This window comes from Halichoerus grypus, chromosome 6, assembly GCF_964656455.1.
Source record: "Halichoerus grypus chromosome 6, mHalGry1.hap1.1, whole genome shotgun sequence".
Taxonomy (NCBI): domain Eukaryota; kingdom Metazoa; phylum Chordata; class Mammalia; order Carnivora; family Phocidae; genus Halichoerus; species Halichoerus grypus.
In genome coordinates this window covers 2853303-2880702 of record NC_135717.1, presented here as the reverse complement: position 1 = coordinate 2880702, position 27400 = coordinate 2853303, and the positions used below count along the sequence as shown (strand labels likewise).

The 27400-nt window shown below is 39.4% G+C and overlaps 1 protein-coding gene across 4 annotated transcripts in view; it reads right to left on the bottom strand.

Moving 5' to 3' along the window:
• SDK1 (sidekick cell adhesion molecule 1) overlaps nucleotides 1–27400 on the bottom strand; it is an 877999-nt gene that overhangs the window by 510092 nt on the left and 340507 nt on the right. For all 4 annotated transcript variants that reach the window (XM_078074254.1, XM_078074256.1, XM_078074255.1 and 1 more), the window contains exons 2-4: nucleotides 14610–14769; nucleotides 3006–3112; nucleotides 751–898 (exon numbers count right to left, since the gene is read on the bottom strand). In XM_078074254.1, coding sequence (XP_077930380.1) covers nucleotides 751–898; nucleotides 3006–3112; nucleotides 14610–14769 — 415 coding nt within the window. The remainder of the gene's footprint in view (nucleotides 1–750; nucleotides 899–3005; nucleotides 3113–14609; nucleotides 14770–27400) is intronic.

The following is a 27400-nucleotide window of genomic DNA, read 5'->3' as shown; positions in this document are numbered from 1 at the left end:
GCCCAAGCTTATAAGCATTTCATGGTTTTTTCAGAAATGTTCATTCCTGAAATGTTTATATTTGGTATATTATCTTTAAATTATACTGCAAAATGCCCAGTTATGAAACATACACCCAATGTTCTTTTTAATCACTTAAAGCTCTAAATGAAAAAAATCCGTTTGGCATTAGATAAATACCAAGGCAGGAACACCTTGAAATAATGCTTAACTAATCACAAAGCAACTCTTCTGCAATAGATGGGCGAACCACTAATTAGACGGAGGGACTAGAACTGTCACGGCAGGGGAAAAGGGTAAAGAGAAATAAGCCGTCATCACTGTTTTATCGTCGGAGAGAGCAGCATCAAACATGGCTCAGTGAAAAGGGGGAAACCCCACAGCTCCGTAAGTAAATACCAGCACCCCTTAAATTAGTCCTTGGAGCTAAACACAGCTCAGGGGTGACAATGACGTCTCAAAAAGTACATTCAAGAGGGGAAAAAACGGACCTTAACAACTAAGTAAGGATGCTTTATTCTGCGCATGCAGCTTATCAAAGAGTAACATTACAAGATGATTTCTTTAAACTGCTTAAACATTTCCAAGCCAAGTCTTCCAAAAAGCTGCTTAGTAAGGACTGGGGGAGGACTACCAGACCCGGTTATTATTCTTTTCAAAGCTTAACTGACACAGTGGAATTCATTAAATAATATGTCAGTGGTGCCAACAAGTATAATGAGGTGTGTTTTAAAGTTTGGAGCAACTTACATTCTGTTGCTGGGAATGATCTTGTGCCCTTCTCTGAACCAAGTCACTTGTGGCCTCGGGCAGCTGGTGATGGGCAGTAAGTTGAGGACTGCTGCATGTCCTTGAGACACCATTTTCCTCTGGTCCGTATCCATGAAATTTCCCATATCTGCAGAGAAAAATCAGACCCTTTAAGTTCCAGAAAACTCTTTTTTTTGCGGGGGGCGGGGGGGAGGGCCAAAGATGGAAATACCTATATACTACAACAAAGTCACCGACGTTGCTATACTTAAGCAGTAAGACAAGAGAGACTGAGCAGTAATGCTGGTGAGTGCGGATCTGGCGGTGAAGTGAAGCATGAGCCGGAGCCGTGTGCCTCCAAAGTGCCCATGAAATGCATTAATCAGCAGAACTTCATGGTCTTTGTGTCGCTGCAACACTACAATGAAACGTTTGCAACTGATTTTAATATCGGAATAAACCGTGGGAAAGCATCCCACCGCCGCAGAGACTAACGGAGCGCCGTCAGCTACCCCCTGGCTCCCCAGTCTCTCAGGCTGGTTCCACCCAGGCAGCCGCCATTGCGCTGTTTGTTTTTTTTTAATTTGGGGCAAGCAGGCTTTGTGCCAGTCCCTGTGCTACGGGTTAACGGCATTTTTTAAAAAATGGACGTCACAGAAAAAAACCCAGTCATTAGAGTGTAGGTATAAGAGGCCAATTTTTAAATTAGTAACATTTGAAACTTCTGAAAAATGTCTGCGTCCTGCTTAGATACAGATATGTGCGTATACGCTCACGTGGTGTATCTACTATGGTCGTCTCTCTGTGTGCAAACATTTGGAATAGTCACAGAAAATCCCTATTATCAATGGATTTTTTATTCAAAGAAAATTATTTCCTACGTAATAAGCAGCATTTAATATTCTAAGAAAGAGATGAAACAAACTAATGAAACAGATTAGGAAAGCAGTCACGGTTATTTTCAAACTTGTTGAAACTTATTATCAAAAAGAAGGAGAAAAGAGAGAGAAGAAAACATCTAAGAGCCAGAGATAAATGACAGAAACAAGGGTATAAATAATTAACCCAAAAAAAGCCCAAAATTTAATATTACATAATAGAATTTAATATATTATAATAAATTCCAAGCTGTTAACTTATTCAAATATGTTTGGGGTATTGATCTGAACTTTGTATTTATTATGTTTTCAATTATCCCATTGAATAGAAGTTCTCAATTACTCCGCAGAAAGATTTAGCTGAGTGAGTTCACCACAATTCAGAAAAGTTAAGCTTTCCTAATTAAAAACATAACTAAACATGTACAGGATCAGCACTTCACTCGGTCACTAGTGATTACAAAATAGTAGAGTAATGAGCAATTACTCTGTTTGATATAGTAATGCTGAAAACTATAGGCCTTACCCATGGTCAGAAAAACAAGTAAGAAAACACTGTCATCGTTGGGTGACATCCCAATTTAAGAGCTCTCTGGAGTTCTCTCAAATCTGTCATAACCTAGTAACTTAAAGCTTCATAAACACTCCCTGCTTTCTTTTAAATCAAGAGACATTTTGGTAGTAAATTCAAAACGTAATAAAGCAGATAGGCCATTTTAGATGGACTTGACCCTTCACAGATTTTGGACTACAAAAGTATTAAGTGCTTTACGTCAGCCAGCTGGTCTCTCCAATTCCTGCTAAAGACGACATCAAAGGCAAACTCTGCGTTCTGATACCTCCTCCAGTTACTTTTACTCCGAATGGGTCTGCCCCACAGAGAACTCATCAAGTAACTAACAGTAAGCCCATCTAGGACATTACTATCCACCTAGTTTTTATTGTGTAGCTAAAGGATTTCTAAACAAATCACTGGAAAGAACTAATTAGGAACTGACAAAATTTTTCCTAACTGGGTTTAATTTTTTACTTGAAAAGCATTTGAACCTGAGTATCATAAATGCTAAGAGCAGCTAATCATAAAAGAGAAGGCATCTTGTTAAATTTTGTTTTCTGTCTTCCACAGGGCCTGACGGAGGCCCTGACTACTGAGTGGCCAGGACTGGCATTTACCTCATTAACCCCGTCACCACCATCAGACCAGCCCCACTAGCTATTTAGTTATCTCCCAAAACCTTTAGCAATTACTCTATTCCAAAGAGAATCCAAGACAGAATCTCAATTCCTACAATGGTTAAAAGTGATTCTGATCAGCATTCCCCACAGACATTTTGTTTCTGTTATTCATCATTGGAGACTTTTCCAATGCACACATACATGCGACGTGAACTTCTGATCTTCTCTGCAAGAGAGCTCCCATCCTGTTTCGCACCACACAGCGGTAAAACCCAGCATCAAGCCTCTGTAAAGACGGGATGATATACCTGCCAAATACCAGAGAGAAGTGTTAATGCTTCTATATCTAGGAGCAGCTCTGGCATCTCATTTCACAAGTGCTCAACAAATATTTTATTTTTGGTAAACTAATGTCTATGTAATTCTTCTCTGTCAACCTGCTCACCCCAACTGCAATTTTATCTGTGAGATTACATAATCGATGTCTGTCTCCCCAGTGAGGCTTTCAGTAGTACATGAAGCTAGGTTCCAGACCTGCCTTGCTCATCACTCTAGCCCTGGCGCCAGGCACACTGCCATGCATGTAAAAGAGAACACTCATAACTAGTTGAAAAAATGACAAATGTAAAATAGCTATAGGTCATTACACTTAAACTAGACATTTCAACAAAAAGTGTTTATAATTCTCTTAGGATCTCTAAAAGTTATTTCTAGAACTGGCAACAATCTTTACATAATGTGTCATGTTACTCTTCCTAAAAATTCCAACAACACTTTCAGGATGAGATACAGGTGTCATCGAGGCAAAGACAGCAACGACCCGGTGACACAACTGCCCTCTGCACTCACTGTTGTAGAACCCCCAACACAATTCATACACTTCCCTCGCTTCCTTCTCTGCATATGGCCTGACATTAACTTTAAAAACATTCTGGGTAACTGAAAGGTGATTTCATTGGTATTTTCCACTGCTGTGACTGTAAGTAATCACATCCTTCAAATCAATGCCTTTCTAAAAACTTCAGTAACATTTTACAGAAGAAAAAAAGGTAGTTAGAAGATACAGATCCCATAAAAGCCCTGCTTTAGGGTTTACTATTAGTTTTATAACTTAGAATGTTTTGAAATCCATAAGCAAGTACGATTTATAACCAAGGACCACTTGAAGTGAGTTTTAAAGCTCCAGAGCCCAAACCTTTCACAATACCTAAGAGAGTACATTAATTGGTTTCTAGGCCATGTTCAAAAACAAATCAAGAATAAGGCTGAGTCCTGAATACTTTTTACAAATAGGAAGTTGCCTACCACAAGAAAGAAAAAGAGAGCTAACACCCAATCGAATGGTAGCCTATTTCCCAAAAAAGAGAAAACTCAGCGACGTTATCCTTTATTACAAAGATGTTAATAGTTATCTTCAATTTAAAAATACCTCTCAAAAGGATAATCAGAGAAACTTTTAAAAATCGGGTAAAAAGGGACGCCTGGGTGGCTCAGTCGGTTAAGCCGCTGCCTTCGGCTCAGGTCACGATCCCAGGGTCCTGGGATCGAGTCCCACATCAGGCTCCTTGCTCGGTGGGGAGCCTGCTTCTCCCTCTGCCTGCCTCTCCCCCTGCTTGTGTTCTGTCTCTCTGACAAATAAAATCTTTAAAAAAAAAAAAATGGGTAAAAAGCACCATGAACAGTATGCTTTATTAGCTCAGTTCCTAAACATAGCTTGAAATCGCTTATATTCAACTGATTGCTCATCCTTTTACTCAAGTATGTCCAGTTCATCAACCTGAGAAAGGAACTTAAAGGCATAATTTTTAAGTGAATAAAACATTTGGACAATATAGGTAATTCAGCACTAAGCAAATATTAATCAAAGTATGTTTTCCCTTTGATAACCATCTTGGTATTCCCATGACAAGATTAATAAAATCTTTTATGAAAATTATTGCTGAGTTTTAATCTTCAAAATTTTACTCTATTCTGAGGAATGGCTCATCTCAAACAAAAAATTAATTAGTGTGGATAGTAAGAATAATATCAAACCGAACACAAAAAGTCAATGCCATTTATTTAAATTACAAATCAAGACTAGAAGGATGAGCAGCTTTAACTGTCAGATACTGTTATTATAATAAGGAGGAGTTTTGAAATTAAGTTAAAATGAAGTCAAAAAAGTTTCTGGAAACGAAATAACACAAGTTATGGGAGGACATATTTGAAAAACTACATCAACAGTTTCATCATTGCAACATTTCCAAATTTATATAATTGTTATCCATTCCATTTTCCTTTTTTTTTGCAGTATCCTAAGTAGATTTTAAATTCTTATGAATTTCTATAGTAATCCTATGTACTAATGCACAGAAATAGCAGTGTTTTCAAACCACAGGGAGGAGCAGATACAAAATTGAATATTAGGCATATGCTGTTTTGTACCATCTCTTTAGTCTAATGTCTCGCCAGGGAAAAAATATACAAAACAGTTGCAAAGTACTCCACCTATTATAGGAATTCCTACACAAATTATGTTCACCTAACAGATGGGAATATTCACTGCAAGCCTATTGTTTATAAACACACATTTTTAAGCAGAGAAAGTTTCCTGGCTCTTTATAAGAAAGTATGATAAAATCTTAGCACCATATGCCACTAAAATATAGAAAATGCCTGCTCCTATTTCAAATAAACACAGCAGGGAATGTTTGTATTCACTGTATAAAGGCAGAATTCTACTAGACCAACAGAATATTTTCCAGGGCTAGTTCATTATCAGGAAAAGCAAATTAAAGAAAATCAAACACAAAATCACAGCAAAACCAAGGGTTTAAATGTCCATTCCTGGTAAGTAAGAGAATACCTCAGTTCTGAATTGCCCCTCAGGATGGACCACAAGAACCAGCCCAGAGTTTCTCTAGCAAGCCACTTTAGCTCTATTTCAGCCCATAAGTAGCTGCTTGACTAGCCCTGCCTGGAGTGAACATTTGACATTTTTTTGTCTACCTGGGATCTATAGCATTTTCCTGTGTTCGGAGAATTTTCCACTCTGAGTCTCGGTGGAGGCAGACCCCTGACACAGATAGGAGGCAATGTGTGACCACTGGCCACACGTACTCTGGACTTTTGATCTGAGGCTGGTGATGCACAGGAATGGGGCTGAAGGAGCATTCATCTGACAGCAGTGGTTCCGGGGTGCAGCAGAGCCCGGGCCCAGGGGGGCCGTGGCAAACAACAGCATCCAGGCTCCAGGTGAACTAGCAGCAGGACTCTCACAGGACTGGCTCCTGGGTTGATTGGCTCTAGCAGGCTCACCTCATTCTGTTCCTGCCCAATCTCCAGCCTGCCTGGAGACTGATTCTAAGGGCAACCCAATGTCCATACTACAACTTCCTGTTCCATTTCAGCAAGAAAGAGTTTGTTTCTGTGGCTTGTCTAGAATTCCCCACATGTCTACACTACAGGACACAGCCAAAATAATTTCAGCTGAAAAAGCTTCTGAACTTACCAGGTGCTCACCATGGTCACAGAAAAACCCAAATAATGCCTCTCCAAATCATCTCTCTTTTAAAAATCGTGGCTTCCTAGTAAACCACAAAGAATCACTAGGCAATAACAGTCCCTCCAAAACTGGGATAAATTAACCTGTTATGAATTTTCCTGAACATGAAACACTAAAATTTGAGAAAATGTCTGGTAAAATACTGCCTGGGTGCAGACAAATTACTGTGGAGCAGTTCTTCCAGCAGCAGTGAGATACTATGACTAAGGACACAGGTCTACAGAGACCTATGCTGGTTCTGAATGATGGCACATCTGCATTTCTCCCTCTCAGGTCAGACAATATAATTCAATTCCAAGAGAGAATCTTCATGCCCATTAAAATTAGACCTAAGGCTTTTTTTTTCTTTGAATAGGGATCCTCCATCCATTTTATGCCACTCCAGGTAGAACTATTCTTCACAACTCTAACTTTTTATGCTGGTATAAAATATCTATTTTGCATGAAAATAAACAACCAAGTTCTATAATAAACCTTCATATCTTGGCCCAGAGCCCAATATTATATTCAAAGTGAAAAAAAAAAATGGTTAAGGAAAACAACAACAACTACAACAACAAAAACCCCTGTAATCCATTTATACCCTTCTTGGAACTACTTTGATTCTTCTTTTGGAGATGTGATGATAAATCATTAGGCTTTCAATGTTATTTTTATAAATTTCCTACATGAAATTAAAAAAGAATAATAATCAAAAGTGGAATCAGTCTACAGCTTTCTTTACAAACAAAATACTGAAATGAAAAATCCAGAGTGAAATGTGTTAAGAAAAAGATAAAAGGACCTAGAGCCTTAAGCAGTGTAGGACTATAAGAGATTCTAATTATTTTAGCCAAAATGTGCAAGACTAGTCCACTTGAGCCAAATATAACTGTTATTATTGTGGGCTGGGCAGTTCAAAGAGGACAGGACTAATGGAGAGGCAACAAGCAGAAGAGTGACTATAAACCAAGTCAAGAAAACTGAAGCCAAACAACTTGGAGAACTAAGCCATTTATGGGAAGACACAGGCGGGAGTCACACTCAGTTCAGTGGGATGATGAAGAAACCAACTGGTTACATGTCACCTAACAAAAGAGTTCTCAATTCAATAGACCTTTCCTTTTGGTGAGTAGGGGCAGAGTAGATTAAAAACAAAACAAAACAAAAGACAAGTAGAGGAGTCTTTCCCACAGCTTAGCAATAAAGCTTAATTAGATGCTTTGTCTCAGGGTCTTAAGATTTTTAACTACTGATCTTGTATCCCATAACACTGCTAAGTCCACTTATTAGTTTTAGCAGCTTTTTAATAGATGTCACATTTTCTACATCAACGATCATGTCGCCCTCAAAAAAAGACATTTTTATGTCTTCTCTTACAATCAAGATTTCTTTTATTTCTTCTGTATTTGTTTCCCTTACTGCATTGGCCAGCAAATCCACTATTGGGATCTGCTGAGCTTCTTGCATTGGTGGGTTTATAGTTTTCATTAAATGTTGAACATTTTCAATATTATTCCTTCAAATATTTTTCTGCCCCTGCCTCCTTTGGGATTCCAACCACACATACATTAGGCCAGCTGAAGTTGTCCTGTAACTTATTAATGCTCATTTCATTGGGTTTGATCCCCCCCTTTTTCTCTATCTGCCTTTCATTGTGGATAGTTCTATTGCTATACCTTTAAGTTTACTAACATTTTCTTCTGCCATGTCTAATCTGCTGATACCCCATCCAATATGTTTTTCATCTCGGACATTATAGAGTTCATCCTCAGAAGTTTGATTTCTGCCTTTTAATATCTTTCATGTATGTATTTAGCTTTGATCACATGGAATACATTTATGATGTTTCAACATCTTTCTCTGCTACTTCTAACACCTGTGTCAGTTTTGGCTTGAGAGGTTAATAGATTGATCTCTCTCCTCCTTATGGGTCATACTTTTCTTCCTCTTTATGTGCCTGATAATCTTTGATTCAATTCTAGACATTGTGAATTTTACCCTGTTTGGTGCTGGATATTGTTGTATTGCTATAAATACTCTTGAGTTTTGCTCCCCGATGCTTCAATTTTTTTTAATTAAAGATTTTTATTTATTTATTTGACAGAGAGAAAGATGGCGAGAGAGGGAACACAAGCAGGGGGAGTGGGAGAGGGGGAAGCAGGCTTCCCATTGAGCAGGGAGCCTGATGCGGGGCTCGAACCCAGGACCCGGGGATCATGACCTGAGCTGAAGGCAGACACTTAATGACTGAGCCACCCAGGCGCCCCTCCGATGCTTCAAAAATACTTGAAAGTCATCTGATCCTTTCTGGTCTTGTTTATAAAACCTTAGGATCAGAGCTGCATTTGGTCAAGGGTTAATAATTCTCATTACAGACCCATGATAATTCTGTATCCTCTATCCAATAATCCCATAAATTATGAGGATTTTTGGTATGGCTGGTGAGAACAGGCCCCCCACCCAGCCCTGTGTGGTAAGCATGGGAAGAACTACCATCATTTCTGGGCAGTCTTCTCCTGGGCCTTGGTGACTCTCCTCACATGAATGTGCTGATGAATATTCTGCCTCATACTTAACATAGAACCTCTGCAGATCTCTAGTCCTCTTTCCCTGGTACTCTGCCTTGATCTCTCTGGATTCTCCATTCTCTCAAACTCAGGAGTCCTCCAGACACATGTGCAACCCTGTGTCTGGGCCATAGCCTGGAAATTCTCACATGGCATTAAAGCTGGGGCAATCAGAGGGCCCACTGATTTTCTGTTTCTCAGGCATCACCACCTTGGGCTGCCTGATGTCCAGTGTCTTAAACACAACTGTTTCATATACTTGTCTGGTTTTATGGTTGTTTAGATTTCCTATCTAGGATTCTCTTTTGTATCTCTTAGTGAGGTTTTCCACTTCATGTAGGTTCTTATAAAGGTTATTCCCAGGTATTTAATAATTTTTATTGATATTGTGAATTTTTTCATCTTTCTATAAGACATAAGAAAAAGTTACTTTTTCCTTAACCATTCCTATTTTCTTACTGGAATAAAAAAAAAAAGAATTATTATCCATCAAACTTCTATTGTTGATACTGTCACAGAAACTGAACCACAGAGACAGGTCACATAAGGAGACAGTAAGGTTTCTAGCAGTTCACAGTATCCAATTATCCCGCCTGTTATAACAATGAATATCATGCCTACCACTAAGAAATTATTGGCTTAGATATCTATCTATTCTTATTTGAATATAATTTATCTCAAAGTAGAAAATAATTGAAAATAAATATTTTCAGGAAGAAAAAAAGATAAATCTGCCTATGACAGCTATGTAAACTTGGCTTAATTGCTAAACTACTACAATTTTGCCAATACAGTCACCTGTACCTAAATATGCATAATGCATCAATATGAAAAACATCAGAAAATCACTGAAATTCATTGTGCAGTTTGCAACACAAGCAGCAAAGAAAATGCTATTTTTGGTCAAAACTAGAAAAGCTGAGTTTATATTATGTGCCCTTTATAGGATTAGTATTTTCTACTGACACCAAAGTGGGGGTGAAGGTAGAGAGACTCCATTTCAGGGAGAAAACAGCTACCATTTTCATAAAGTAGCCATGTTTTTCAATTTGAGACTGAGAATGGTCTCGTGAACGTTAACATATGACAGCTGAAGGTGCTTATTAGAAGGAAGTAGATGAAAGAGTAATTTGAAAAAAATAGCATGAGATTTTTGGACAGGTTTTATATCTAAAAAAAATGATGACAAAATACAATGGATCCCTGATAACCCATCTCAGTGTCTGAAGCCCTCAGTGAACAGAATATAATTTATCACATCTACCCCAAACCCCTCTTGCTTTAGAATAACCCATTTCTTCTAAGTTTCTAAAGAAATGGGAATGAAGCATGTATATCATTTTAATCGTCCATATATAATGAGCCACCCCTGCAATCTTGCTTCAGTGACCCACAATGCTTTGTCTTCCTGTGGATTATCCAGAGTGTGCCAAATTAACAGGTAAATCTGCTAGTGCAAAGAGCAACACAAAAAAGCTGCATCTTCCTTGCATATTTTAAAATGGACAATAAAACCGTTTCATCATTAAGTCTAAATAGTTGCCTATATAATAATGGCATGGTGTATCATTTAGCATTTTTTTAAAGATTTATTTATTTATGTGTGTGTGTGAAAGAGAGAGAGAGGTAAAGGGAGAGAGAGAGAATCCACAAGCAGACTCCCCGCTAAGCACAGAGCCCCATGCGGGGCTCGATTCCAGGACCCTGAGGTCATGACCTGAGCTGAAACCAAGAGTCAGCCGCTCAATTGACTGAGCCACCCAGGCACCCCTGAGTTAGCATTTTTTTTAAGGTTTTATTTATTTGTAAGAGAGAGAGAGAACACAGGCAGGGGGAGTGAGGGAGAAGCAGGCTCCCTGCTGAGGAAGGAGCCAGATGTGGGGCTTGATCCTAGGGCCCTGGGATCATGACCTGAGCCAAGGGCAGAAGCTAAACCGACTGAGCCACCCAAGCGTCCTTGATTTAGCATTTTAAAACAAAACTGTTACACTGCTGTTTTACATGTGTCCAATGTAATCTAAAGATTTTGAAATCCACATTATCCATTTTTTTTTTAAGATTTTATTTATTTATTTGACAGAGAGAGACACAGCAAAAGAGGGAACACAAGCAGAGGGAGTGGGAGAAGGAGAAGCAGGCTTCCCACCGAGCAGGGAGCCCGATGTGGGGTTCGACCCCACGACCCTGGGATCACGACCTGAGCCGAAGGCAGACGCTTAACGACTGAGCCACCCAGGCGCCCCAGCACATTATCCATTTTTTATTAATGAACTCTTTAACACATACAACCTTCATACTGTTCCTTTTTACTCTTTGAACTTGAGTTGTAAATCTATTTACCCCATAGAATTTTAGTCTAATGTAACATATTTTTATGCCTGAAAGATACTTATTGATTATCTAATATACTTATCTGAAATAAAAATACACATATAAACGGCAACTTAAAAAGGATATCCTTTGATCAAAAGATTCTAAGTGCTTATAAAAATTCTTCTGTATTACATGTTCATTGCAATTATTACAGTTAATCAAAACAACATATATGTGTTAATGCTGAAATATAATTATTAAGCCTTTAAAATTTAAAAAGAAAATGTCTCTTAATGACAGGAAAGTGGCTTTTTTTTCAATTACATTTCATTGAATGGGAAGTTATTTACCACTAGAATAAACAGAATTGGATAGAAATTAACAACAAAGAGAAGGTATTGACAACATATTTGTGGCCATTTGTGTTCATTTAAATCCAATGAGTACCTGGAACAAGCAAATAAACAAGTAGAGAAGAAGTTGAAGCATAGCAGCAAGCAAAACACAGGAAAGTAATAAAAAATGGATATGGATTTAGAGCATCAAATAATCTTCTTTGCAAAAGTTAATCAAAGTGTCTTCTGCGTAAATGTTTGAGAAAAATACAAAGCCCTAACTTTCCTCTTGTGCATGTCCCTTCTACATCAAGATAGAACATGGATCTGATCGAAGTAAACAACACTTTCTACCTCCTCCTCCCTGATATCTCCAACTGAGGCCTCACCACACTCTTCTCATCTCAGAGGAGGGTAAAATGCAGAAAGAACATGCTTCATAAAAGAATATTTCTTGACTTCATTCTTCTAACAAATCCTGAATACTCTACTCCTGCTCTGTATAAGTGGACAAGCCCCAGGGTGCGGCTGTGGGTTTGCCACCTAGATAAAACAAGATGCCCTTGTCTGCCATGGATCTATCTTGCACACTCTTTGCTTTGCTCTCATTACACGTTCCTTGAGGCACAATATATTCTTTGATAACAGCTGGAGAATGGAAAAGGTGAGGATGTTAAAATTGGTATAGCTCTTGCTGCCTAACTCTACAACGTATCCGAATTTTTAAAAACCCAAAATTGATCAAAATATCCCATTTCTAGTGTCCTATTTTCCCCTAAAGGGAATATGTGAAAGGCAAGAAGTTCTTCTGGGGTTGTTTAAAAGAGCCCAACATTTTGTTCAAGCCGAATATTCTGAACTATGCACTTGTCTTGCATCCTTGAGAAGCAGTTCCACAAGAGGACTCAGGGAGAGTGAGCCTTCCTTCTGTAAACTGGGAGAAAGAGCACAGAGAGGGGCAGGGAGGAGAAGCGCAGGTGCCCACACAGGGGCATGTTCTCGGCCAGCTCAACCTCAGAACACACACATATGGAAACTGAACATCTAAAAAGAAATTCCTTTGCCACTATCCATGGCCATGTTCCCCAATTTGAAGACCATCATTATAGATCATCCACATTACTACTTTTTGTAGGGAAGAATAATCTGGAGTCTTCTGAAACTTCATTCCTTTCTTCCTGGGGCATACAAAACATTATGTCACTTCATTTTTATGAGAAATCTCTGAGGTGGGTTATATCACACCCATTTTACAGATGAGAAAATCAAACTGGTTAGGTCACTTGTCCAAAGTCACACACAGAAGTTGAACAGAAATATCTGGATTCAAGGTACTGGCTGTTAAAGCCCACTACTCACACGTGGTTCTCATTTCTAAGCTTGCTTGTCTTTTCCTTTCTTATGCCCCTCCTACAAAACCAAGTACCCTAACACCTCATTATAATAATACAGAATGTCAACTAGGATTTATTAGCTGATTGCTTGTGGGCCAGAAAATACACCATTTTACCTACATTAGAGCCTTTTAATGCTCACAACACCACAAATGAGGTATGATCGTCCCCATTTTGCAGGTATTGGTGGCTTGCCTGAAATTACATTGCTGATGCAAATTGGGAGTGAGCTGGGATTCAAACCTGGGTCTGCTGATGTCCACATGACCTTACACTATTAAGATAAACTGCTCCTACGACAGCAGATACTCTAACAGTACAGGCCTAGTAATGAAAGAGGTGGTCACAAACTTCTATGTCTACAAAGAGCAGGCGGATGAGGTAACTGAGCAAAACACGGTTCTTCTGTGGGGGGCAGCAGAGCCAGGTGGCTAGGCCTTCTGATTGGTCAAGAGGGACCAGAAAGTGCATTTTTATATGAAATCTTACAATTGTTAAATGCTGGCAAGCAATTAAGAAATATATTCTGTGTGTATATCCACATATATTTTCAACTGATTTTTAAAATACATACACACATACCACATTCTGGGCAGGCTGGATGTGGTTCATGGACCATCATATTATAACCTCTGACTATTTTTTAAAAATTTTTAAGATTTATTTGAGTAATCTCTACATCCAACATGGGGCTCAAACTCACAACCCTGAGATCAAGAGTTGTGTGCTCTTCCGACTGAGCTAGCCAGATGCCCCTAACTTCTGACTCCCAAAGTGAGTGAGTGATGGCTATGCCCCATGTTCAGAAGCCCATTACTCTATTTAAAATACCTCTGGACAACCAATTCTCTAATTTCCATTAAATAAGAGCATGACATTGCTGATTTGGGGACCTCTTGGACTTTTTAGGCAGTCACTAATTCTCTGTCCTACTCAGAACTACAGCATCTGTTACAATAACCCTCACATAGAAACAGAAGCTAAATAGATTTAAACCTGAAAAGACCTGAGTACTGCAGGGAGACCAGGAAGTTTACAAGCGGGTACCACTGGTCCTGGGAGAAGCCACAGCTCAGGTGTGACCTCATCTCAGCCTCCCCTCTGCCTCAGAGCATCATGCTCACTCCTGCACCCCACACCTAGCACATGCAGGAGTTCAGTAAACATCCTTTTTTGCTGCTGGAACAAGAGACTCTGCTCATGTCCCTCCCCCAAAGCCTCATCTTCTCCCATCCTGACTCTAAAAGTTAGCCGGGTAAATTTTCTGTTGACTGCTCAGAGCTCCAGAAGCTACTGATTTAAAGATCTCTGTTTAAACATTCATGCTTGTTAAATACGAACAATACTGGTGGGTGGGGCTGTTGCCACAAGACAGCAAATTTATCGTGCTAAAGCTGTTACTTGCATTCCTCCGTAACTATAGCTTTTTTTAGTCTGGTAATTTCACTAACGGGCTTCCTTTTACAAATATAATGATAGACTTCCTAGGTGTAAATACAATGTAGATCAGAATATTAAATCACATTCTAATTAACTCTATTCCTTTAATCCTAATGCATTAGAAATTCAATCAAATATTTTCACCCTTTGTGCTATTATGGTCAATAAGGCAAATATTCTAAACACATCAACTTGAAATGGAATCTTATTTTCAAGCAATCAATTACTTATATTCGCTGGTGTAGGTGGTGAGCTCACGGTCATTGTGCATCCACTTGAACTCCAAAGGCCAGCTCCCTTCAGCAAGGCAAGTGAGAACAAGGCGGTTGCCTTCCAGGTGAATCTGCGGTAGGCCTGGCTCCGTTTTAAAATATGGCACAACATCATCTGAAATATCAAAAAAAAAAAAAGAGAGCAAGAGAGAAAGAAAAAAAAGTGAATGAAGTACACATGAAAATGGCATTCATCCAATTAATCAATCACTTATTTAAACAGACCTAATTTTAAAAAGTATAAATGATGGCTATTTGGCCCAATTAAGGAGCCAATAATCCTCGACCCCTTAGAAACATGTAATACCCTAGATGATATTTCAGAAGGCAGAAAGCTCAATGATCAGCACTGTTTAAAAACATCTGACAAGTTCATTGCAGTTATTTCTATTTATGATTAATACCTGTTAAACAAAGAGGCGTACTGGGCAATCTCTGGTCATGCAAGCCATGGTTTTAACTAGGCATTATATTTTCACAGTATCAACCAAGGGTCTACACAGAGGCTCTAAAAGAAATTTCTTCATGTAACCTTCAGTCGGTTAAAAAAAAAAAGTAACTAGGATAAGCAAGAGTAACATGCGTACATAAATGACAGGAAGCACCATCCAGCTTCCACCTCTCTCTCTCTCTCTCTCTCTCTCACACACACACACACACACACACACACACACACACACACGGGGCTATAAAACTGGAAACCTGTGTGTATTTATACAACAAAATCTTACACAGCAATGGGAATGCAACAACTCTTGGCCCCCCCTATGAATCTCACAGACACATGTGGAGTGAAAGAAGCCAGACCGAAAGAAGTTTATAGCATATGCTTCTATCCAAAAGTTCATGAAAATTCAAAACCAGGCAAAGCTAATCTGTGCTCTTAGAGGTCAGGATAGATGTTACCTCAGGGGGACAGGGACGGTGTAGGGGTGTAACAGGGCAGCTTATGGCGAGCAGACCAGGACCTATTTCCCGATGTGATTACACAGGGGCACTTAATTTTGTGAAAATTCATGGAAAATTATTCTATGTAAGATTTGTGCAATTTCTGTATGTACACTTCAATAGTTAAAAATACATAAATATGAACACAGGACACTTAGCTTCTAGTTCCAGCCCCATCACTCATTTTCTACATGACCCTGATTAGGGCATGTGGGTTTCTGTTTCTTCATCACTAAAATAAACAGAATTCTAGCTCCTCACTTTCGAACACAATCCCCCTGGCACACCTGCCTCTCTCAGGCCCCCGACCCTCTCTACTCACACATGAACACTAACTCTGAACCAGGCTGAGCCCTTTCGGGCCTTGCCAGGTGCTCCTTCCCACCCCCCATGTGCCCCCAGTTCTGTGTGAGCAGACTCGCTCTCATCCTTCCAGCTGACAAAACCGCTCCCTACCAACATGCCCCAACAAACCATGACATTTGTTCCAGTCATGGCACCTACAAGATCTCGACATGAGAGTACTTATGGATTATACCAACGCATTCTACGCCCTCTTAGTGACTACTTCTGAATCCCAGAACCTAGAACAATGCCAGAGGCAAAGTAGATACTGAATAAAATATTTGCTGAACAAATAAAGAGAATAACAACAACACAGATAACAGCAATGGCTGGTATTCATTGAGTATTTATTATGTGCTGGAAACTGTGCTAAGCGCTTTGTACGCACTACCTCATTTAATTTTCACAAAAGCCCTATGAGACAGATGTCACTATTATAGTCCTTATTATATTCCTTCCTTATTATATTCCAGATGGGTAAAGGGAGACCCAAAGAAACTAAGTAACTTGCTCAAGGCCACCCAGTGAGTGGTGAAATCACCATTTAAAACTCAGATAATCTGTTACAGAATCCCTGAATTCTATATATTATGACTCTAAATGCCATGCGTTTCTCCTTAAGGAAATCTTCTCAAGAACCCATATCTTAACTTCACATTTTGGATAAATTTGTGGAATTACTAAGCTGGGCTTTTAAATTACTGTATTTTTAACAAATTAAGCATCAAATAGCATATTAACAGTATGCTGTTAATAGCATATTAACTGTATTTTTACATTAAGTTGGAGTACATATAGCTAGGTTTTTTTGTACTTAATATATACAATTTAATTTTTTAAGATTATTTGAGAGAGAGAGAAAGAAAGAGAGAATGCATGTGCACACGCTAGCAGGGAAGGGGCAGAGTAAGAGAAACTCAAGCAGACTCCATGCTGAACGTGAAGCCCAACGCAGAGCTCGATCATATGACCCTGAGATCATGACCCAAGCCTAAATCAAGAGGTGGATGCTCAACCAGCTGAGCAACCCAGGCGCCCCAATATACAGAACTTAAATATTCAGCTGACCCTTGAACAACACAGGGGTTAGGGGCACCAACCCCCCACACAGTCAAAAATCCACATACAACTTTTGACTCCCCAAAAACTTAACTACTAATAGCCTACTGTTGACCAGAAGCCTTACCAATAATATAAACAGTCGATTAACACATATTTTGTATATTATACGTATTATATACTGTATTTTTACAATATAGTAAGCTAGAGAAAAGAGATGTTAAGAAAATCATATGGAAGAGAAAATATATTTATAGTACTGTACTACAAAAAAACCATGTATAAGTGGGTCTACACAGTTCAAAACCATGTTGTTCAAGGGCCAACTGTATAGAGTTTATTTTGCCATTGTGTTGACCACTGCATTCTACTACTGGTATATTGATAATAGAATATTGCCAATCTCTTACTAGTATTCATTCAAATAATTAAATGTTAAATTGCATTTGTGAATGTGGTAAGAGCCTATTAAAAAAGAAGGCTTAGCCTAGTCAATGAGATGCCATGCAGAAGCTAAAAGATCAGGAGGATTCAAAAACTCAAGTAGTGTCATCTGCAAAGGCCCTGTGGTGGTAGCAAACATGGTGAGTAACCCCGGAAAGTACAAAAGACTGAAAAACAAGCAGATCTATGGGCACATAGAAGACAGAGTGCATGGAAGCAGGGTGAACAAGGTCTAGGCCTCTCAGGGTGTTGCAGGCAAGGCAAGCGAACATCCTTGTTTCCATGTCATCGCTGTGTGATTTTCAATGGTGCCACTTCACATTCAAAAGTGACCTTGTGTGAATGATAAATTATATGATACCCTATTCACTGGCCTTGGTCAAAGTACTGCCAGTGTTATGATGATAATGATGATTAGCCATTATTATGGAAGGACAGCAGACAGCCTTTGAAGAGGCTGTGCTGTTAAAAGCTCATCTGGCCACACCATGGGGAAGGAATTAAGATGGGCCCAAGCAGTGGGATTAAACCAGTTAGGGCCACTGCGGTGATCCAGGCAAATGCTCTTAAAGGTGGCAGTGGTTTGGGCCAAGGTAACAGCAGTGGCTGTAGTGGTGGAGATGGAGAGAAATGGGTGGCTTTAAAACAATATTTAGGTAGCAAAAAAGAAAATTATTGATGGACTGAATATGGGACTGAGGGAGAGAGAGGTGTCAAGAAGGATTCTTAGGTCTCTGACTTGCGCGATTTTCTGTTCAACACACACACACACACACACACACACACACACAGTGATTTAGTTATTAGTGCTAGGAATGCAACGAGAATAAGTCACAGCTGCTGTCCCGTAAGAGGCTACGGCTACGTCTGATGCAGGAACAGAGACGGCAAAGTATCAGGCACTGTGACCGAAATTTGTGACTGAAAGACAGGAAGGCAGTCGATCCTCGTCCCATCCCAAGGTGCTACTGCACACCACCCACTCTGAGCCATGCTACAAGGGCATCCTCAGGCTGACTGCCAGCAGTGACAGCGTGTCCGATGTCCCTCTTTGCTACATACTTCATCTAAAACTGTCCACTCTCATGGCCTCATGAGGCTGAAGTGATGACTATAGCTTTGACACCTTGGGGTTGACTGAGCTCCAGGCTGTATTAGTGCCCTGCCGCTTGCACCATATTTAATGATGGAGAAAGAAACGCCACTTCATATCGCTCCAGAGTCCTACAAAAATGAGTCATAAAAAATACATCTTTTAAAAGAAAAAAGCTTCAAAATAGACACTCAAGGATGTGAATTTGGTTTTACAACTGACAGAGCATCATCAATTTAATATATTATATGACTGTTTTAAATGTAAATGATACCATAATTCAATTTTTCCTAGAATTCATAGTTTACTAAACATGCTTATACTCTGTACAAATTATGCTGCACACACTGAATTAGCAGGAAAAGAAGTTTTCATAAAGAGTAGTTTCATATAGCTGGCAAGCAAATATCCTGTGATCCAAATGATCACAGAAGTGTGGTTAGTGCAGATACTAACATTTATGATAGGAGGAAGGGAGGCAAATGTGTCCGTGCTCTGGGATCTTACGTAAGTGACAATCATTATACAAATATTGTAACACAGATTAGCCAGTGTGCAGAATAACAGCGTTATTGCTCTGAACCTGGCACTATTTACCACTGAAATACATGCAGATCATGAAATTCAGGGGGCATAAAAGCAACAGAGCACAAAAGCTTTGGTGACAAAAAAAGAGACAGAAGCGTTAGTATTCAGGTCCACACAGACCCTGACAAAAGCATGTGATCCTTATATACCTTAAATGGAACAGAGAAAAGTCTGAAAAGATCCATAAAGACAAAAATGATTGAGTTACCTCTGAAATAAGATCATCAAACTCTGACCTAGGAAAAAGTCAATGGTCTACCTGGTGCTCGATGAGGGGTGTGTGTGCATGTGTGTGTGTGTATGTATGTATGTATGTATGCGTGTGTGTGTGTACACGTGCACAGGTGTGTTTTCCCAAATAATGAATAGCAGTTCTCCCTCTCCTTGGGAAAAATAAGTAGACATTAAGTCACAGCTTCTATGTTCTTAACAATGAACACTGTAAGACCCTGGAATGAATTACTACAAAAAACTCTGAAATTTCCATTTTCACATACTTTTATATAGAACATAAATCAGTTATGAACAAGAGAGTCCCGTCTGTCTGGATAACACAGACTTCAGGGCCATCCAAAGGAGAGCAGTGCACGTAATGTTCTCTTAAGATAACATCACAATTTTATGATGTAGAAGTCACTTCCCTAAATGGACTTTAAGGTTTTGATAGAATGTAAATGGATTTAACTTTGCCTGTCCGGCGTGGAGATAATCTTTTGCTCATCTACAAAGGGACCACAACCCACCTGCCACAGTAAAGATCATTTACTTCTGTGAGAAACCAGGGAATAAACAGCTCTGAAGAAGAACCCTGTCCTGTGGCTCCAGGTGTCCTACCCTGAAGAAGGGTGAGCTTGCCCTGGATTTTAACGATCTGCTCCATCACGGAAATCCTGGGTCTACTACCAGAAACTCTCTCGTGGTAGAATGGATAGGAATCAACTGCTGGTGGCAAGAGAGTCCAGCTTCAAGCTCCTCTGTGACTCTGCCAGTGAGAGAGGTGAGCCAGCATAATCGTGATCGGTTCTGGGACCTCACCCTTCTCCTCCATTTGAAGTGATAATGAATATGAGAAATAATAATCAACTCCCACACAGCAGAGGAGCCAAGTACACCACAGACAAGGGGTGTCTACGGCAGACGAGCCCCACACATTCTGGTAAAGTGACGATGAGTGCTATTAGGCCTTGGTAATCAGCGCTGTCGATCAGGCGAGGGTCCGGCGGGAAAGATTAGGAATCGCAGCGTGAATGGAGCAATCAGCTGGAGCAGGACCTTTTATTACTGAACTCGGCTTTTTCGACAGCTGAATTTCCCAAGGCGACTAATCTTTTGGTTTAAACTACTAATCTTCCTTTCAAAACTTCTTTTACATCAAATTCAAACATTTTCATGCCCCAAGCTTATGAATTCACAACTAATGGAAAGTTTTATTTTTCAAATCCCAGTGAGAAACAAAAGCACAGGGCATAATGCATCATTTGTGAACACCTATTCCGAAAAATACAGGTAGAAGATCCTTTTCTGGTAAATATAGTCATTCAAATCCCTGCTGCTGGCAGGTCATTACGTACACCTACTGAAGCTGGGAGTTCAACCTCACAGTGTGTTGTGCTTTCTCATAATAGTAGTATTAATCTTTTTAAAGGCAACAGTTGTGCATTTCAAGTGTATTTCTGAGGTAAAAATGTAAATATGATCAGGTATGTTCTACTACAGTTAAATATGCAAATATGGAAAGGTCGCCCTTCAATGATGAGATGATCTTTTAAGATAATTCCCTTTGGACCGAGTCCACCACGTGCTTTAGAACAAGCTGATTCAAGCTGTGCTTTCTGGGACCACCTACCGAAGCCCTTGCTGGCTACAGGTGAAATGAAGGAGGAGGATGCAGCTCTATCATCAGGGCTAATTCTCAGGCTTCATTCTCCTAGCTTATCAGAAATATTTATAGGGGCGCCTGGGTGGCTCAGTTGGTTAAGCGACTGCCTTCGGCTCAGGTCATGATCCTGGAGTCTCGGGATCGAGTCCCGCATCGGACTCCCTGCTCAGCAGGGAGTCTGCTTCTCCCTCTGATCCTCCCCCCTCTCATGTTCTCTCTCTCTGTCTCATTCTCTCTCTCAAATAAATAAATAAAATCTTAAAAAAAAAAAAAAAAAAAGAAAAAGACTAAAAACCTTTTAAAAAAAAAAAAAAAAAAAAGAAATATTTATAAGTATTTTCCAGTGACAGACCCATCATATTCTGTGGGTCTTAAAAAAAAAAAAAAATCAGCCAACCTCTCTGTATGTCACCTTATGTATTTCCACTACTGCCTTCTAAAATAAATGAGTATCAGAAATTTCAGGGCAAAAGGTAGCTACCGTTGAACAAATATATGTATTTTAAACACGGTAAAAAATGAACGTGATGACTACAAAATATACCGTGTTTCCCATATTTATACCCTCGAGCATGTCTGATGGGGCGGGACTGCAAGTTTCCCCGGAAGGCAAGTCGCCACTCTGCCCTCCAGGAGCCAGGAGAGCCTCACCACCCTGCCAGTCCCCACAGAGCTCAGCCCAGAAGAGCCGCAGGCAGGAGCGCAGGGCTGCTGATGTCAGCTCTGCAGCCACAAAGCCGCCCCCCCCCAAGCATTCACGGGGTGTCTCCTGGCGGCTCAGCGCTGGGGATACAGCTGGTCCCTGCCGTGAGGAGCCACAGTCCAGGAAGCGTGACGCTGGCCAACAAGAGGCAAGAGGACAGAGGCAGGAAGCCCTGCCTGAGGGGGCCCTCGACGGGTTCACGGCCACGGATGTCCCATGGCTCAAGTGTCTACAAGTCAGCCAGGCGAGGAGCTGAAGGGGCATCAGTGCCCAGGGAGCCCGGGGCGGCCTGACTCAGGCTTCCCAGGGACCGAGGCTCCAAGGTCTCACAGAGACGTGAGGGCTCAGGTACATTCTTACTGCTGCTCATGCCGCACAGTGGCTTTCAAAGGCATTTGAAGGCTTGTTAAAGAACCATCCCATCCTTGATGACAAATGAGATTGTTTTTAGATTACTGCACGTCTCCACCCCAATTAAAAGTGGACTTGTGCAAGCCTCTGTGTGTGTGTGCGCGTGCGTACGTGCGCCTGGCCTGTGAAAGGTGAGCGGGGCTGTAGGAGCATCCTGGCCGCCCTGGAGAGGCCTCTGAGGGTGAAGGATGGCCTGGTGTGGGGTGGCATGACTGCTAAGCTTGGTCAGGGACTTAGGGGAGCCTGAGCACACCATATGAGCAGGTACACTTCACCCCTCGCCTGAGGCTCTGTCCCGTTGTCTTCTGGAGGGCACTATAATCAGAAGGGAGAAAGGAGAAAAAAGCTCCCAGTATATATTCCCAGATCTCACCATAAAGTCATCATTTTGGACTCAAAAGTTTGATCAGGAAGTGTGGGATTTTCTCTGAGTAGTGTCTGCAGTCTTCTCATGGCATCTGTGCATATGAAAACCCAGAAAGCAGGAGGGGCCCTCAGGTTTCCATTAAACAGTACTGAGAACAGCTTGATGATGCATTCAGTCAGGGGGAAGTCAAACTGCTTATCTGTTTCCTCTGAAATCAATGCGAATTAACAGCATATTTAAGGGAACTCATGGGATAAACCTACCCTTCCAGTATTTTCCCCTAAGAAACCATTCAAGCTTTCAGTGAGATTAAACTACAGTGAAGCTTATGGCAGAAACATAAATGGTTGTATTTATGTACTGGTTTGATCCTGCACTATGCTAATATATTTCAGCATATAAATTAATAATAATAAGAGAGAGAAGGATAAAAGCAATTCCCCTACTTCTCCAAACTGAAATAAGCTTCCAGCTCTCCAATATTTTATTTCAAAGTAGAATTGGACTAAATTGTCATTTCTATGGTTTGTAGTGAAAAAGTAGGACCAACCAAAATGAGAGAAGAGTTATCAGAAATAACCAACATTTTTCTTGAACATGGCACACTATTTCTTTCAAATAATCCTAAAAGTCCAATTCAAATTAAATAAAAGGCTGAAAAGTCCAAGAAAAGAAATTCAGAGGTGATTTACCTTGCCCTGCTTATATGCTTACAGTGAATTTATGCCACGTATGTACTGACATCAAAAGTGGGACTCAGAATGTACCTAAATGGTAAAGATTTAACTTTAGACCAAGAAAATTACATGGGAAAGGAACTTCTTATGGATACCAAAGTTCCAATAGATAAGGCCTATTGATTTTGGCAAAGTTACAATCTTTCAGCTTATCTCACACTTTGAGTGGATTTCTTATGCCTGCATGACTTTGTTGGTTTGCTGAGTTATGTAGCTCTTCCAAATGTTGACATACTTCGTTATGCTATATAAAAAGTATCACACATTAATACAGCTCCATATCTCATCAGAAAAATCCCTAAATAATGGGAACTGTCCAGCTCAGGGTGGCATATACAAAATTTCCAAAATTCTAATTTTTACTTAAGAGCTCAATTTTTAGGGGTGCCTGGGTGGCTTAGTCAGTTAAGCATCCCACTCTTGACTTCGGCTCAGGTCATGATCTCAGGGTCATGGGATTGAGCCCTGTATCGGGCTTCATGCTGAGCATTGAGCCTGCTTAAGATTCTCTCTATCCCTCTCCCATTCCCCACTCATACTCTCTCTTAAAAAAAAAAAAAGAGTGAGAGAGAGAGAAGAGAGAAAATTAATGGATCAAAAGCCTGGTTTTTCAAGGAAAAAGAAGTGTAAAGCTCTAGCAAGATTGAAAGAAATAGAGAAAATACAAATCAATACCAGCAATGAAATAGGGGCTATCACTACAGATCTTGCAGTCACTAAAAAAGGAATACAATGAGTAACTTTAAACTCATTAATTTGAGAACTTAGAAGATGTGAACTAATTCCTGAGAAACTATAAACTACAAAAATTCAGCCAAAATGAAATCTACAGCCTGAATAGCCCTGTAACCAATTAAAGAAATTGAATTTGTAATTAAAAAGCTTCTGAGAAAAACCTCCAGACCCAGATGGTTTCACTAAAGAATTCTATCAAACATTTAAAGAATTAACATTGACTTTACATATTCTTGTCCAAAAACCAGAAGAGAAAGAAATGTTTCCCAACTCATTTTTTAAGCCTAGTTTTTCCCTGATATAAAATCTTGGCAAAGATAATACAAAGAAGTCAATTATATGCCAATATCTCTACTGAACTTAGACACAAAAATCTTCAACAAAATATTAGCAAGTCAAATACAGTAATGTATTAAGAGAATTATATGCCAAGATTGAGTGGAATGTATTCCAGGTATGCAAGGCTGGTTCAAAATTTGAAAAATCAATCAGCATAATTTACCATATCAATGAGCTAAAAAAAATCTGTGATTTATCAACTACAGCAGAAAAAGCATTCGACAAAATCCAACACCCATTCATAAAGTTAAGAAGAAAAAAAAACACTCACCAAATTGGGAATAGAGAGGAACTTTCTTTATAAAGAAAATCTACCAAAAATCTACATCTAATAACATCTTATTCAACAGTTAAAGACTGAATACCTTTCCCCTGAACTTGGTACCCAGTCAAGAATGTCTGCTCTCATCAGTCCTATTCAAGGTCTAGCCACTGAAATAAGGAAGAAAATAAATAAATAAAAGACATACATATTGGAAGGGAAAAATGAAATTGTCCCTATTTGTAGATGACATGATTATGTCTGTAGAAAATCCCAAAGAAGCTACACACACACACACACACACACACACACACAAACACACACCCCTTCTAGAATTAATAAGTGAGTTCAACAAGGTTGTAGGATACAAAATCAACACACAAATCGATCACATTTCTATAAACTACCAATAAGTAGAAACCAAAATTATACACACAATACCATTCATAATCACTCCAAATAAAATGAAATGCTTAGGTATAAACTTTACAAAATATATCTTTATTCTGAACATTATAAAATGCTGATCACAGAAATCAAAGGACCTAAACAAATATTTAGAGATATACCATGTTCATAGATTTGAAGACTCAACATAGTAAAGATGTCAATTCTATGCAAGCAGATATATAGGGTTAATGGAATTTGTTAATACACCAGCAACATTCCTTGTAGATATACACAAGATTATTCTAAAATTAATATAGAAAGGCAAAGAAACTAGAATATCTAAAACAATTTTGAAAATGAAGAAGAGAGCACCTGGGTGGCTCAGATGGTTAAGCATCTGCCTTCAGCTCAGGTCATGATCTCCAGGTCCTGGGATTGAGCCCCACATCTGGCTCCCCGCTCAGGGCGGGGGGGAGGGGGGGAGGCTGCTTCTCCCTCTCCCTCTGCCTCTTCCCCTGCTTGTTCTCTGTCTCTGTCTCTCTCAAATGAATTAAAAAAAAAATCTTAAAAAAAAAGTGAATAAGAAAATGAGAGGTATCAATCTTCCTGATTTTAAGACTTATTATATAGCTACGGTAAATCAAGACAATACGGTATTAATAGGAGATAAGAAATCTGAATATCAGTTAGTCCAGAAATTCTAACCACTGTGTAATAGAATTCCAGAAAAAGAAAACAGAGTAAAATAAAGAGGAAATTATCAAAATATTGATACACAAAATATTCCCTTAACTGAGACATAAATATTCAAATTAAAGAGCCTATTAAATGCATAGCATAATGAATTTTTAAAAATCCCCATATCAGGTTACACTGCTATGAAATTTCAGAGCATTGGGGATAAAGAGAAGATACTAAAATCTTCAAGTCATAAATAACTAGTTCACATTAAAAGATTGTAAATATGAATGTCATCTGACTTCTCAACAACATAGTCAAAGCTAGAAGTCAATGGAGCAACTGCCCCAAATTTTGAATAAATATTTGTATCCCAGAATTCAACATTCAAATTATCAATTAAGCATGAAAAGATACGTATTATTTTCATATTAATACATATTAACACTTTCAGGGTCTCAAAAAATATTTCCCATACATGCTTTCTCATGAAACTACTAAAAGATGTACTCTACTAAAATTAGAGTATATATTAAGGATGAGAAAGAGGTGGGATTTAGGAAACAAGATACATGTTGGAGAGGAGCAAAGAGAAAGGCCAGGAGCACATCTATGTGGACTACCTAGAGCACAGGTGGGTCAGGCAAGAGCATGATGGCAGATGACTCCCAGAGCAACATCTTTAAGAACAAAGAAAAGCTGATGCATTGGGCTGGGTGGGAAAATCATAATCTTTGGAGTTGGAAAGTCTGCAAATAATTAGTAATAGGAACAAAGACAAATAGGTGGGGGGAAGTGAATTATTAACTGCAGAAAGCAAAATACTTTGAACAAGAAAGGAAATGTAACTACAAAATATTAGACAGAAAATTACTCAAACATTTTACACCACTTTAACTAAAAATTCTGATATAATTATATTTGGAAAACAGGAGGGAAAGCAAGGATATATAAGGATGTGAAATCCTCATCTTCATAACAAAAAAACAAAAAAGGGAAAAAATGATAAAATTTGATAAATCAAGAACTAGCGTTCAATGAAGAATAATTTAGGGAGGAGTGGAGCCGGGGACTTCTGAGTTTGTTTGTTTTTATTTTCCTTTATTGGCCTTCCAGTTCTGTTTGATTGTGGTAAAAATTTTAAGTGACTTAAAAATGAAATCAATTGTCACAAATAGCCTGACCTAAGCCAGTGGTTATGCTTGAAGTTTTCAACTAAAGAGTGGAGCATGCTACAATCAAGTTAGAATGACAAAAGAGGAAGGAAGGAAGGAAGGAAGGGAGGGAGGGAGGGAGGGAGGGAGGGAGGGAGGGAGGGAGGGAAAAGACTGTACGGTATTGGCAGAGAGGTAGAACTTTAAATCAAAGAAATGAATAGAGAACCTAGAAAAACCCCAACACAAGTATAGCCAACTGATTTTTGACAAAGATGAAAAACATATTCAACAGAGGAAAGATAGAGGTGCCTGGGAGGCACAGTTGGTTAAGTATCTGACTCTTGGTTTCCGTTCCGGTTGTGATCTCGGGGTCATGAAATCAAGCCCTGTGTTCAGCACAGAGTCTGCTTGAGATTCTCTCTCCCTCTCCCTCTGCCCCTCCCACTCGTACACTCTCTCTCCCAAATAAATAAGTAAATCTTAAAAAAAAAAAAAAAAAGAGGAAAGATAGTCTTTAAAACAAATGGCACCAGAGCAACCAAATATCCAGAAGATTAAAAAAAAAAAAAAAAAGAACCTCTACCTAACCTTCTTATTTCATATAAAAATTA